The 15791-nt window shown below is 43.8% G+C and overlaps 1 protein-coding gene across 1 annotated transcript in view; it reads left to right on the top strand.

Moving 5' to 3' along the window:
• Nucleotides 1-2811, top strand: part of LOC125487758 (fibroblast growth factor 11-like) — a 48364-nt gene extending 45553 nt beyond the window's left edge. The window contains exons 4-5 of the mRNA XM_048620001.1: nt 216-414; nt 2640-2811. Of these exons, the coding sequence (XP_048475958.1) occupies nt 216-414; nt 2640-2773 (333 nt within the window). The 3' untranslated portion in view covers nt 2774-2811. The remainder of the gene's footprint in view (nt 1-215; nt 415-2639) is intronic.
• The last annotated feature ends 12980 nt before the right edge of the window (nt 2812-15791 follow it).

Genomic DNA, 15791 nt, shown 5'->3' with positions numbered 1-15791 from the left:
CGCGGGTTGGCGTGCGCTGCGCTGGGTGCAGATGGCTGCTTTTTTCGTGGGGGGGGGGGCAAGGGGGGGTTTGTGAGCGTGAAAGTTAAAGCCTGTGAGCATGAGAATTTGATTTTTTCAGTACAATGGGAACCAAAACTCGAAGTGAAGGAGCCGGGGAAAGATGCTACACCAGATATCAGAACGTGAAGTTAACCTTGTTCTAAACTCCACAGGAGCACTTCACATCTGAATGCAAGTTCAAGGAGTCCGTGTTTGAGAATTACTATGTGACATACTCTTCAGTCCTGTACCGACAACGGGAATCTGGCCGGTCATGGTACCTCGGCATCAACAAGGAAGGGGAGACCATGAAAGGCAACAGGGTGAAGAAAACTAAGAGGGCTGCACATTTTCTTCCCAAACTCATCGAAGGTAAAGCAACCACTACAAGGTGCTCACCTATTCTCATCCTCCATATATCTCTCTCCCACTCACAAATGCCTTGGCAATTATTGGAATTCCATGAGATGCTAAATGGGAATACTTTTTGCCAACACCTCCTTGGTGACCAATGCTGGTTTAATCCCTGTCCAGCATCACTGGACGCTGTCTGCTGTCTGTTGCTTATGGCTGCTTGAGGTGAACCTTCCCCTAAGGGAGAGACCCCACCTCCCCCGGGGACACTTGACCTCCAACTCTTGGTGGGGTACAGTTTGGAAAGATGTTTAAAAAAAGTCTGCAGGTGTACTGGAGCCTAGTTTTCTTTTACAAAGACGAGTGCAGAGTTCAAAATCTGAGTGGTGGCATTAATAAATTACTGAGCTGGCCTTACTTTGAACCTCATCCACCTTTGGTTGCCTCAGTTCCAGAAGGATATGTCAAGATGGGGATTAGATGAAAAATGATCCCTGAGATGAGAGACATTTGTTGTGAAGATTATGACTGGGGCGGCTCTCATTAGAATGAAGGACGTTAACAAGCAGGTCATGATAGACAGTAAGATGCTCAGAGAGCCAGTGCAGAAGTGAATGGCCTCTGTCTGTACACAGTGATGCTCCACGGTCGAGGTGACAAGGGGTTCTGTGGACATGAATCAGTGAAAAACCCACTGCTCCTGTTGGCTGAGACACAAAACTTGGAAGACATCCATTTACAAATCATCGGCTGAAAAAGAATTATTGCTGAACAGATTTCGCCAAAGCTTTTAACATCTTGCACTCATCAGGAAAAAGCAAGAATGCCAGATTTCCTAGATTTTGCCAGAAGTGAGATACATGCCCATTCTCCACAAGTAAAGGAAATAAATTGAGGCATTTCACTTTTTATTTTAAATTACCTGGAGCCTATAGAACAATACTGCTTTCCCCATGGCAATGACTCAGTCAATCAGAATTGACTTACTGACCAATGAGCAACTTTTCTTCCCATCGTATAAATCATTGTGATGGTTTGAAATTTAGCATTCTTGCATTTGCCCTGATGAGTGCACGACACAAAACTTTAGCAACATATGCCTTTCTTTCCATCAAGCTTCAACATCTTCTCTAAAACGATGAGTTGGTAAGAAATAGAAATGTCTGATTGGAAACAGAAGGGGAAACCAAATCCAAAATGGTCTTCAAAAATGAAGGGAAGTATTTGAAAGGTTTTGGAGACAGTGCAGTGTAGATTCACTGCAGTGATGCCTGTACATCATGGGTTAATTTACAAGGAGAGTTAACACAAACTACGGCTATATTTACTGGAATGTACAAACGTGACCAGATGGGGATGGTGAGGGAGGGCATCTGGAGCAGTCAAATGGACCCAACCCTGATGAAAAGGGTATCTTTAGTGGAAAGAGGGCATACGGGAAGAAGGAGACAACAGAAAAATTATTTCACATACAAGCCACAGGCCTCATTTCCATGTACGTACTGTAAAGAATTCCTTCTTTATCCTTAATTTCCCTTCATATTTGTTATGACCTGATGCCAATGGAATAAGGAACCCCTGCTTCATGATTTTTGGACCATCTGTATGATCTCATTGAATGGGAGAACTGGACTGAGGGGTTGAATGGCCTTCTTCTGTTTCTATGCTTTGGGATGATATCGTGTATAACTGGGGCCGGGGTTCTCCATTAGACAGAAGGCACGGGTGACGTTCTCACTGGGTGTTAGGTACAAGGAATAATATCCTGGGAAAGACAGGGGTGGGGGAAGGGAGAGAAACAAAAATAAGGGTCCAATCGTAAGCAGTTTTGAAAGGACTTGATTGCAAGTTAACGTTGTAGCTCGAGGGGATCATGTGCCCACTATGTCCCCACATGGTGTCAGATGTACTTGATAACTGAAATAACTTCACCGAAGCTGGGGTACCCTGTCATCAAGTTTCCCCCTTTATTTACACTGACCCAGCTTCTTCAGAGCCAGCTCTCAGAGTGAGCAGAACCGCTGATACTGCTGTTCATATCTGTCAGCCAGGGCTCCCTGATTGGACCAGATTAACAACTCCCAATCAGGGCAGTCAGATTATACGATGTCCAATCGGCTTACCTCATTACAACTGCTACTATAAAAATCCACAAAACTGCTTATTTTTGACTATGCTAAAGGGGCTATGTCAATGCAGATTGTTGTAGTTGGATTCTGACTGTCTCCTGCCTTCTCTTGCAGCTGCTTTGTATCGGGAGCCATCTCTACATGAGCTGGTGGACGATCTCCCAGATATTAAGAAGGCCATAAAGATGGGCAATGAGCTGGTGACCATGGGCAACGGGAAGGGACAGCCCCTACAGACGGATACGTAGTCCACAGGACGATGCTGTCAGTGAAAGCTTCAAGAAAAGGGAGGGTTAGGATGCTGGGAAGGGGTGGGGCGGGGGGGTGAATGTGTGGGCATCTTGAGTCATTCAGTGGGGTGGGATTGGGGTATGGGGTTTGGTGGGGGGAGGGGGGGGGGGGGGGGGGGAGCGTTGGAGGGTGGAATTAAGGTGCTAGTGACCTGAACAGCCACATCATTGAGAAGGAGAATGCAGTCAATCAGTGGGCATGGCAAGGAGCACCCACGGGTGGTGGAAGTGGCACCCACTTCCCATGTGGCACCCTCTATGCACAGGCTCAAACCTTGCCAGGTCTTTGCACCCTCATGTATTGCCAGGAGGGAGGTCAGACAGGGAATGGGGACTAGGAATGCGGTGTGGGTGGTATAGAGGATGGAGTGGTGTGCGGAGTGGGGGCAGTCAGTTATCAGGTAGCCCCCAAGCCTGCTGGAGGGAGCCACTCAATTCTCCACCTCCCCTTGCGCTCATGGACCAGCTGTCTGTTTCCTGGAACCCCATCCAGTTGGTTCCAGGGGTCTGGATTCCCGCGTTCCAGGGATCGGCACCTCTTTATCCCACATCCACATTCAGGAAGAGGCCATTCAGCCCCTCGAATCTGGCACCATCCAGTTAGATTGTCATCAAACTGGGTCCACCTGCCTTGTTTCTGTGATCCTACCCCTACAAAACCTAAACCGAGTGGACAGATCAAATATCGAGTGGACCCCCAATTAGTTAGGGGAAGGGGATTCAGTTGTCCACTACCGTTTGTTTGAATGGGCACTAACACTAGTTTTAAGTTCACACCCCTTTCATCTGATCTCCCCTTGCCAATTTGTTGATCTAACCGACTCCATCCATCATTGTAAACTGATCAATTCAATCTCCTTGCCATCTTCCATGCTCAACTCAATGCTCCAGGGCGCCTCTCACTCATTCCTCACACTGGGATGTCCATTTTGTAAAGGGACTATTCCCCGTGATCCCTTGGGGAAAGGTGGGCACGGCCTTAGCACCACATTTACCAGCAGTTTTTAATCCACACTAACTCATTTAGAGAGCTCACTACAGGCCATTAGGCCCATCTTGTCCATACTGGAAAATTTTTTTAGAGCCATCCAGACCATACCAATCATGAACTGATCACACATCTAGCCCTATAGCCCCATGTCGATCCCAAACTGATCCCACTGCTCCACTCTCTCCCCATAGTCTTGTATTAATTTCAAACAAATCTCACTGCCTGTGCTCTCTCCCCGTAGCCCTACGTCAACCCTAACCTAATCCCACTGTGTTCTCCCCATGGTGTGATATAGTCAATCGACAAAGATTTCAACAGCATCCTAATGATGTAGGACAGAAAATGTGACTGTCCTGACCCTTTCAAAGAGCTACACAATTTATCCCTGCCCCCGTCCTTGCCACATAAGCCTGACATAGATTACTTTCTTCCTTTTACTTGGGTTACTCCCCATAACTCTTCCTCTATTACATCAATGACATCATTGGTGCTGCTTCCCTCTCTTGCTCAAAATTGGAAAAACGTATCAATTTTGCTTCCAATTTCCACCCTGCTCTCATCTTCACCTGGTGCATCTCTAACACCTCCCTTCCCTTCCTCGATGTCTCTATTTCCATTTCTGGGGATAGGCTGACTACCAATATACATTACAAACCCACCCCCTCTGACAGTTATCTTGCTTCCTGTAAGCACTTCATTCCATTCTCCCAGTTTCTCCATCTCTGTTGCATCTATTCTGATGATGCCACCTACTGCAGAAACTCAGACATGTCCACCCTTATCTTCAACTGAGGACTCTCTGCTAATTTAGTTGACAGGGCCCTCAGCTGTGTCTGATTCGTTTCCTGCTCTTCTGCCCTCACCCCTTCCCTTCCCTCCCACTACAACAAGAGTCCTTCTGGTCCTCACTTTATAACCCACTAGCCTCCGTATATAAAGGACTGTAAGCAGCCATTTTTGCCACCACCAGCCATATCTCACCACCAGACACATCTTCTCCTTCCTTCCCCTCGCTTGTCATATTCTGCAAGGATTGTTCCCTCCAGGACACCCTGTTCAACTCAAAACACCTCCCCATACCCCAAAACCACCTTCCCATGCAATCGCACAATCTAGTCTACTGTACTAGCAGCTCACAATGTGGTCTCCAGTACACTGGGGCAATGAAACGCAGACTGGATGACCACTTGATCAAACACATCCACCTTATCTGTAAACTGACTGAACTTCTAGTTGCCTTGTTCTGCCCTGTTCCTTGGCCAACATTTTTGTCTCAGGCCAGGCTGCAGTGCTTCAGGGAGGCTTGATACCTCATCTTTTGCTTGGGTACCTTACAACCTTAAAGACTCAACACGAAGTTTACAATTTCAGAACGTGATCACGCTGCTCCATGTTAATTGCCCATCACCACATCCCTATTCTGCATGGCTTGCTCCCAGTACAGTCAACCCATTTTCTACCATTCACATTTCTCGTTAACACCCTACTCAGCACTTACCCCCCTCTCGGCTTACCATCAGCAAGCCCTTTATTTGCCTATCTTTTTTTCACTCCCTCCTTTGGCACCATGTTAACTCTGTTTCTCTCTCCAAACAGATGCTGCCAGACCTACTGAGTTTCTCCAGCACTTTCTGTTGGTTTCAGATTTCCAGCATCTGCAGTTCTTTGTGTTACATTACTTTCTCCCTGTCCAGTAGGTAACCAATTCCCCTTTCGGACTTTTTTCTGACCCGCTGTTCCTGAAAGAACTCGCTAGGCTATTTGAAAAAAAAAACATGGCTTATCTCTCTGGTTCTTTTACCGTTGACTGTTGATGGGTTCCCCTAGTCCCGTCAACCGAAACCGCCCCAACCACTGGAAAACTGTATTTTCAGAATTCAACCGTCTCCATCCAGAGGGTGGCTGGATTTTTGCGTGGCTGTGAGTTATGTGTGCGATGCATACACTAGACTGCAATCCTGCCATCGTCAATTAAGCCTAAGACAATTCAGGAGCAGGGTGTGGTGTGACTGCTCCTTTGTTTTAGTTTGAATTTCGGCAGAGACTGAGGCTCCTTTTAATCAGCCTTTGGACAATGAAGTCTAGAATGATTCTGCTGTTATACCTCAGAGGGTCTCTCTTGACCCCTCTTCAAAATCTTGACAGGATGTCAATGACATCACCTGGAGGGTCAGCCTTTTTTTAAAAAATCTATATATTTATTCTGAATGTATTTATTTTTTTTACAAGCCTACCCGTGATGTGTGATGTTAAAATAAACTAGCAGCCTCATACTGAGCTGTGTTCAAAACAGAACTTTCTAGATGTTGCCTCATTCCTCCATGCTTTTCTAGCCTACCTGTTGGTTTCATGGTCAAATTTTGGCTTCTTAGCCACGTTGTAGCCATGTGACCTTGATTGCTGCCCTCTGGTTCTCTGGGAGGAAGAGGTGATTCCTAAAAACCTTTGACCTCTGGTGCTGCCCAAGGCCTCTACCAATGAATCGAGGGTATGTTCGACGTCCCATCACACAAGGTCACCTGATGGAAGAATGTTCCAAAATTAACTGAAAGTGTTGTTTACTGATGTGCACCAGTAGAGGAGGACGTTTTCTGTTAATACACAAAGTGACTTACAATTATTATCTACAAGATGCACTGCAGCAAGGTTCCTCCAACAGCACCTTCCAAACCCACGACCTCTAACATCTAGAAGGACAAGGGTGGCAGATATATGAGAATGCCACTCTCTATAAGTTCCCCTCCAAGCCTCTAACCATGCAGACTTGGAAATATATTAAGCAGACTATAAAAGTACAAATTAGGGACAGGAGTAGGCCATTTGGCCCCTTAGGAGTGCTCCGCCACTCTGTACAGTCATGGCTGATCTACCCTCTTATGATCCCAGCTGATGTTACTACTGGACAAGTCAGATTCTAGAAATCTGTCTTCAGAGATTTTTTTTTTGTTTTAACACTCACTAAGACACAAGCACATTATTCTGCAGATTTGGTTTTAAAAATAAAACAGAGGTTCATCATGCAAAAGAAATTAACATAAAATAGAATAAACCAAACTATTTACATAAAACAAAAACTTAAAGATTTTGCAATATATGGTAAAATACAATCCCATTAATCCCCAAAGCACTCCTTTACAGGGCAAATCCAGTAATCCTACAACAGAAAGGGTTCTGACAAAGGGTCAAAGGTTACAAAGGCACAGCGGTAAGTGGTTGGCTATATGGACTTCAGAAAATGTTCAAAAATGTTCCACATTGTTGAATTATTTGTAATGTTAGAATATATGGGATCCAGGGGAGCTAGCCAATTGGATTTCAAATTGGCTTGAAGGGAGGTGGTGGAGGGTTGTTTTTCGAATTGGAGGCCTATGACCAGCGGTGTGCCACAAAGACCAGTGCTGGGTCCACTGCTTTTCATCATTTACGTAAATGATTTGGATGTGAATGTAGGAGGTATGGTTAGTAGGTTTACAGATGACACCAAAATAGATGGTGTAGTGGACAGTGAAGAAGGTTATCTCAGAGTATAATGGGACTTTGATCAGATGGGCCAATGGGCTGAGGAGTGGCAGATGGAGTTTAATTTAGATAAATGTGAGGTGCTGCATTTTGATAAGGCAAACTGGGGAAGGACTTACACAATTAATGGTAATGACCTGGGGAGTGTTGCCGAACAAAGAGACCTTGGAGTGTAGGTTCATAGTTCCTTGAAAGCGGAGTCACAGGTAGACAGGATAGTGAAGAAGGTATTTGGTACTCCTGCCTTCATTGGTCAGAACATTGAGTATAGGAGTTGGGACATCATGTTGCTGCTGTACAGGACATTGGTGAGGCAACTTTTAGAATACTGTGTCCAATTCCGGTCGCTTAAAAGGCATCTGGATGGGTACATGAATAGAAAAGGTTGAGAAGGATATGGGCCAAATGCTGGCAAATGAGACTAGGTCAGATTGGGATATCTGGTCAGCACAGATGAGTTGGACTGAAAGGTCTGTTTCCATGCTGTACAGCTCTATGACTTGAATTGTTGACTTTTTCTCTCCATTGATGTTGGCAGACCTGTTGAGTTTCTTCAGCACTTTCCAGCATCTGCAGTACTCACACCAGAGAGAATTCATTACTATTTCTCATCTATAAGACTTAATTTAACATTTTAAATTCTCAGTCTTGAGCCTGTTCCCAGATTTTTCAAATAACTGAGCATAGATTTTCTCAGCTTCAGATAACCCCTTCAGACTCAGACTCAGACTTCAGGTTCACTTCTGGTCTGAAGCTTTAAAATGAAACCCTTTACACCGAAGTAATCTATTTCTTAATATTTCTAAACTCTTCCTGTTCTCAGGAGCAACATTTTTAAACATCTAACTTCAGCCAAGCCTCCTGCAAACCTCTAAACTGAAACCAAAATGCCTATTCCATACCATCAGTGTTTCCCCTAATCCAAAGGAAAAAAAAAACCCTGGACCTTCAAACTGAAGACTTAATGCACAACTGTTAACTTTGCTCACTGTGAAAACCTCCGGAAGTAAACAAATTCCCATTAGTCTCCAAGAACTCTCTCTCAGACTGTTATAAAATTAATGGTCCTGACTATAGAACTACCTACAAATTCATCACTAAACCCCTTCAGACACATGCCATTATGCTCAAATCCGAACTCTAAAATAATTGCAATAAAAATGTTGATAAAATAAATACATTACACCATACCCTGACAACTTTTGACTCCGTTATTAAGTGAGGAATCTACCTACAACTGCCCTTAAAAAGGTTTAGTGACCCCACATCAACTGCTCTCTGAGTTCCAAAAGCGCATGATTCTCTGAGAAGAAAAAAAGATCTCCTAATTTCCGTCTTAATTATGCCAGCATTTATTTTTAAACCAGTTATTCACCCATTTGAGACCTTCTCACTGAACACTGTTCCAGTATACACCCTATCCAGCCCCCTCAGGTTCTTATATGTTTTAACCATTGTGGATCCTATTTGAGAGGTGGTGCAGTAGGAGTAACGTGACTTGTACTAGTAATCTAGACTCCCATGGGCGTGGGTTCAAATCTCAGATGGTGAAATTTGAATGCAATTGCAGCCTGGACTTAAAAGCTAGCCCAAGGATAACCATGTTACACCTAGGTACAACAACAGTCATTTGTTGTAGAAACAGAGATAACACACAGTGTGGAGCTGGAGGAACACAGCAGGTGAGACAGCATCAGAGGAGCAGGAAAGTTGGCTTTTCAGGTTGGGGCCCTTCTTCAGAAATGACCCGAAATGTCAACTTTCCTGCTCCTCTGTTGCTGCTGGCCTGCTGTGCTCCTCCAGCTCTACTCTGCGTTATCTCTGACTCCCAGCATCGGCAGGTCTTACTATCTCTATTGTAGAAACCATTCTGGTTTTCTGAAATCCCTCAGGGACGGAAATCTGCTGTCCTTACCTCGTCTGGTCTATATGTGACTCCAGATCCATGGCAATAGGTTGACTTTAAATGCCCACTGGGCAATTAGAGATGGGCAATAAATGCTGGATCTAGCCAGCAAGTCCCACATCCCATGAGTAGATTAAAAATAACTCTGTTCTGTTTCTCTAGGGAATTGGGTATCTGTACCCGGAGTTCTCGTAGATAAGGTTGCTCTATCTGACCAGGCAGTTGTTCAGACTCCCTGCCATTCCTAATTTCCCGTTATCCCAGTCCAAGGATCTCTCTCACTCTCTCACTTCATTCACACATTGAAATTCTGCAATTCTCTTCCAAACACAGAATGGACTGCGGCGGTTCACGGCAACTCACCACCACCTTCTACTGGGCAACTAGGGATGGGCAACAAATGTTGGTCTAGCCAGCGACACCCTCATCCCATGAATGAATAAAAGAATAAACAAATTGGAGCAGAAGCAGGCCATTCAAGCCTTTGAGCATGCTCCACCATTCAATAAGATCATGGCTGATCTGATTATCACCTCCATGCAATGTTCCCACTAACTTATGATAGCCCTTCAACTCATTGCTTAGTATGAGATCACCTCTCATTCTTCTAAACTCCAACAGATACAGGCCCAATCTTTCTTTGTAAGATCACCCTCCAGCATCCCAGGTGTCAGTCAAATGAAACTTTTCTGAACAGCATCTAGTCATACCCTTTTCTCAATAAGGGGACCACAACTACACACAATACTCCAAATGTGACCATCCTGATTTGGAGCTACAAATTCCTTTAGTGTTGCAGGGTCAAAATCCTGGAACTCCCTCTCTGGTAGCACTGTGGGTATCCCCTATACCACATGGACTGCTGTGCTTCAAGAAAGGAGCTCACCAACACCTTTTCCAAGGTGGCTTGGGATGGGATGATAAACACTGGCCCAGCTAGTAACGTCTAGAGTAATAAATACAAATAAAACCTCCCCTGTCCACACAGTGAATATATATGCCCTCAGGAACAATATGGCCAGTATCACAAGCTTTAGGTATTCAGACCAAGTGACAAGGGTTTCATTCTAGGCTGCCACGTTTGCTAACATTACCATAGTGGCTATGAATCACTTTGGGTTAAACACTGAGGTTGCTAACACAAAATGTTTCCACTATCGAATTTTGGACACGGACTGTATTTATCTGATTGGAGTTTGCGGATGAAAAGGCACAAAGACGGAATTCTCCAGTTATTCCCCAACCCTTTTCCCCGTTGCTGCAAGGCACTGACTGTGCACTGGCAGATAGCTGCCATAACAACAGCTTGCGTTTATATAGCACCTTTCATATTTAATGCCAATGCTCTCTCCAGTGAATAGCAAAGCACTTGCAATATTGCCTGTAAGCAGAATCCCTGACGCAAACTACAGCAAAGCTCCCCCTTCCAATCCAGTAAAAAGCAGGGTGATTTCTTCCGTAACATTACTGCTGTAATGAGGGAAGATAATTCTGAAAAATCGAAATACATGGGTAGAAATTACAAATAAGAAAGGAGAGATGGGATTGTACTGTAGAGCTCCCCAATAATAAGAATGATATTGAGAAGCAAATATGTAGGCAGATCTCAGGTATATGTAAGCGTAACAAGGTTGTAGTAATGGGGGATTTTAATTTTCCAAATGTTGACTGGGGCTACTGTTGTGTAAAAGGTTTGGATAGTGAAGAATTTGTCAAATTTGTTCAAGAAAATCTTCTTTATCAATATGTGGAATCTCCCACTAGAGAAGGAGCAAGACTAGACCTACTTCGGGCAATAAGGCAGGGCAGGTGACTGAAGTAAAAGTGAGGGAACACTTTCGGTCTAGTGATCATAATTCTATTAATTTCAAAATGGTCATGGAAAAGGATAAGCCTTCCATAAAAGTTAAAGTTTTTATTTGGAGTAAGGCAAATTTTAATGATATGAGACAAGAACTTTCAAAAGTTGATTGGAGTAGACTGTTTGCAGGTAAAAGGACGCCAGACAAGTGGGTGGCATTCAAGAATGTGATGACAAGATTTCAGAGGCATTATGTTCCTTTAGGGTGAAGGGTAAGGCTTGTACAATTAAGGAACTATGGATGAATAAAGATAAAGTGTATAAAATCCTGAGGGGCATAGATAGGATGGATGCATATAGTCTTTTTCCCAGGGATGGGGAAATGAAAACTAGAGGGCATCGGTTTAAGGTGAGAGGGGAAAGATTTAAGAAGGACCTGAGGGCCAACTTCTTCACACAAAGAGTGGTACGTATATGGAATGGGCTGCCAGAGAAAGTGGTTGAGACAGGTACAATAGCAACATTTTTTAAAAATTTGGATAGGTACATGGATGGTAAGGGATTAGAGGGACATGGACCAAATGCAGGCAAGTGGAACTAGCTGAATGGGCACCATAGTCAGCATGGACCAGTTTGGGCCGAAGGGCATGTTTCCATGCTGTATTACTCTATGACTCTATTTTGAGGTTCTAGTCAAGAACAAAAGAGAATTTTATTTTAGATATAGACAACTTGATTCAATTGAATCTCTTAATCAATATAAAGAGTGTAGGGGCATTCTTAAGAGAGAAATCAGGAAGGCAAAGAGGGGATATGCGATAGCATTGGCAGATAAGGTTAAGGATAATCCAAAGAGATTTTCCAAATAAATTAAGAGCAAGTGGGCAACTAGGGAGAGGGTTGAGCCTCTTAAAGATCAAGGAGGTGACCTTTGTGTTGAACCCCAGGAGATGGAAAGATACTCAATGAATATTTTGCATCAGTTTTTACTGTGGAGAATGGATTCTAGAGAATGCAGAGAAATAAACTTTGATGTTTTAAAAACATTTCACATTACAGAAGAGGACGTTCAGGAGGTCTTAAAGAATATAAAGGTGGATAAATCTCCAGGACCTGATCTAATGTATCCCAGAACATTGTGGGAAGTAAGGATGGAAATTAAGAGACCCCTTGCGGAAATATTTGCATCATCTATAACCACAGGTGAGGTACTAAATAAAAACTGAAAGAACTGCGGATGCTGTTAATCAGGAATAAAAATAAAGTTGCTGGAAAAGCTCAGCAGGTCTGGCAGCATCTGTGAAGGAAAAATCAGAGTTAATGTTTCGGGTCCGGTAACTCTTCCTTAGAACTGAGGAAGAGTCACCAGACCTGAAACGTTAACTCTGATTTTTTTCTTCACAGACGCTGCCAGACCTGCTGAGCTTTCCCAGCAACCTCTGTTTTTGTTCCTACAGGTGAGGTGCCTGATGACTGGAGCGTGGCTAATGTTGTACCTTTGCTTAGGAAAGGTTGAAAGGAGAAACCGGGGAACTACAGACCTGGGTATATTGTTGGAGGTGATTATAAAAGATAGGATTTATGAATATTTAAAGAGGCAAAAATTGATCAGGGATAGTCAGCATGATTTTGTGCAAGGAAAATCATGTCTCACAAACTTAACTGAATTTTTTGAGAAAGTTAACAAAAAGGTTGATGATGGCAGAGCAGTAGACGTTGTTTATTTGGATTTTAGTAAAGCTTTTGACAAGGTTCTGCACGGTAAACTAATTAGTAAAGTTAGGTCACATGGGATTCAGAATGAGCTTGCCAATTGAATACATAATTGGCTTAACAGCAGGAAACAGAGAGTAATGGTAGAGGGTTGCTTTTCGGACTGGAGGTCTGTGACCAGCCGTGTTCCATAGGGATCGGTTCTGGGTCCCCTTTTGTTTGTCATTTATATCAATGATTTGAACGAGAATATGGAAGACGTGGCTAGTAAACTTGCGGACGACAGCAAAATTTGTGGCATTGTAGACAGTGAAGAAAGTTTTCTCAGACTACAAAGGGATCTTGATCAAATGGGCTCTACGGAGTGTTGCTGAAGAAACAGCCCTTGGAGTGCAGGTTCATAGTTCCTTGGAAGTGGAGTCGCAGGTAGACAGGGCAGTGAAGAAGGTGTTTGGTAAGCTTGCCTTTATTGGTCAGTGCATTGACTGTAGGAGTTGGGAGGTCATGTTGCAACTGTATAGGACATTGGTGAGGCCACTTTTGGAATACTGTGTTCAATACTGGTCTCCCTGCTAGAAGAAGGACGTTGTGAAACTTGAAAGGGTGCAGAAAAGATTTACAAGGATGTTGCTGGGGTTGCAGGGTTTGAGCTAGAGGGAGAGGCTGAATAGGCTGGGGCTATTTTCCCTGGAGCATCAGAGACTGAGGGATGACTTTGTAGAAGTTTATAAAATCATGAGGGGCACGGAGAGGGTGAATAGCCAAGGCCTTGTCCCCAGGGTAGGGGAGTCCAAAACATGAGGGTACAGGTTTAAGGTGAGAGGGGAAAGATTTAAAAGGGATCTGAGGGGTAACCTTTTCATGGAGAGGGTGGTGCGTGTATGGAATGAGCTGCCAGAGGAAGTGGTGGAGTCTGGTGCAATTACAATATTTAGAAGGCATCTGGATGGGTATATGAATAGGAAGGGTTTAAAGGGATATGGGCCAAATGTTGGCAAATGGGATAGATTTATCTAGAATATCCAGTTGGCATGAACGAGTTGGACTGAAGGGTCTGTTTCCATGCTGTACATCTGTATGACTATGACTAAATGGGTCAATGGGCTGAAAAATGGCAGATGGAATTCAATCTGGATAAATGCAAGGTATTGCATTTTGGTACAAAAAACAAGGGTAGGGCTTACACAATTAATGGTAGGGCCTTGGGTAGTGTTGTAGATAGGGACATAAGAGTGCAGGTACATAATTCTTTGAAATTTGCATAAGGATGGTTAAGAAGGCATTTAGCATGCCTGCCTTCATTGTTCAGTCCTTTGAGTATAGGAGTTGGGACATCATGTTGAGGTTGTACAGGATATTGGTGAGGCCTCTTCTGGAGCACTGTGTCCAGTTCTGGTCACCCTGTTATAGGAAGAATATTATCAAGCTGGTGAGGGTTCAGAAGAGATTTACCAGGATGTTGCCAGGTATAGAGGGTTTGAGTTATAAAGAAAGGCTGGATAGGCTGGGGCTTTTTTCACTGGAGCGTAGGAGGTTGAGAGGCGACTTGATAAAAGTTTATAAAATAACGAGGGGTATAGATAGAGTTAATAGTAGTTGTCTTTTCTTTAGAATGGCACATTTGAACACTAGGGGGCACATTTTAAGGTGAATGGAGAGAGATTTAAAAAAGACATGAGGGACAATTATTTTACACAGAGGGTGGTTCATGTTTGGAATGAACTGGAAGTGGTGGATGCAGGTACAATTACAACGTTTAAAAGACATTTGGATAGGTACATGAATAGGAAAGGTTTGCAGAGAAATGGGCCAGGAACAGGCAGGTGGGATTAGTTTAGTTTGAGATTATGCTTGGCATGCACTGGTTGGACCAAAGGGTCTGTTTCCTTGCTATATGACTCCATGATTCTATGAACTTATAAGAACTAGAAACAGGAGTAGGCCATGCAGCCCCTCAAGACCGATCTACCATTTAATGTGATCATGGCCGATCTCATTTCAGCCTCAGCTCCACTTTCCTGCCTACTGTCCATATATCTTCAAACTATTACTAATTAAAAATCTCTCCCGTCCTTAAATTTATTCAGTGCCACCACACTCTGTGGTAATGAATTCCACAGATTCACAATCGTTTGATAGAAATAATTCTTTCTCATCTCTGTTTTAAACCTGCCACCCCTTATCCTAAATCTATGACCTCTCATCCTAGATTGCCCCACGAGAAAACTTCCTTTCCATGTCGACTTTGTCAATCCCCTTTAGCATCTTATAGACCTTAATTATACCTCCTCTCATTCTTCTAAACTGTAGCGAGTATAGGGCTAAAGACTGCTCAATCTGTCTTCATAAGACAAGCCTTTTATCTCTGGAATTAGAGGAGGAGGAGGCTAAGAGGAGGTTTGATCGAAGGTTTCAAAGTAATGAGGAATCTGCATTGATTATCTTTAACAAAAGAGAAGCTATCACCTCTTGACATTCAATGGCATTACCATCACTACATCCTGGGGGTTACCATAGACCAGAAGGTGAACTGGACTGCCATATAAATACTGTGGCTACAAGAGCAGGCCAGAGGCTTGGAATCCTGCAGTGAGAACTCACCTCTTGTCTTTCCAAAGCCTGTTCACTATGTACAAGGTAAAAGTTAGGAGTGTGGTGGAATACTCCCCACTTGCCTGGACGGGAGCAACTCCAACAACACTCGAGAAGCTCAACACCATCCAGGAACAAAGCAGCCTCCTTGGCTGGACCACATCGACAAATATTCAGTTCCTCCACCACCAATGCTCAGTAGTAGTAATGTGTACCACACCTAAGATGCACTGCAGAAATTCACCCAAGGCTCCTTACACAGCACCTTCCAAACCCATGACCACTTCCATCCAGAAGGACAAGGGCAGCAGATACATGGGAACACCAGCCCCTGCAAGTTCCTCTCCAAGGCACTCATCATCCTGACTTGGAATTATATTGCTGTTCCTTCACTGTTTCCGAGTCAAAATCCTTGAACTCCCTCCCTAATGGCATTGTGGGTGTCTCTACGCCA

The sequence above is a fragment of the Rhincodon typus genome, chromosome 45 (assembly GCF_021869965.1).
Source record: "Rhincodon typus isolate 14 chromosome 45, sRhiTyp1.1, whole genome shotgun sequence".
Lineage (NCBI taxonomy): Eukaryota > Metazoa > Chordata > Chondrichthyes > Orectolobiformes > Rhincodontidae > Rhincodon > Rhincodon typus.
This window is presented reverse-complemented; position numbering and strand designations above follow the sequence as displayed.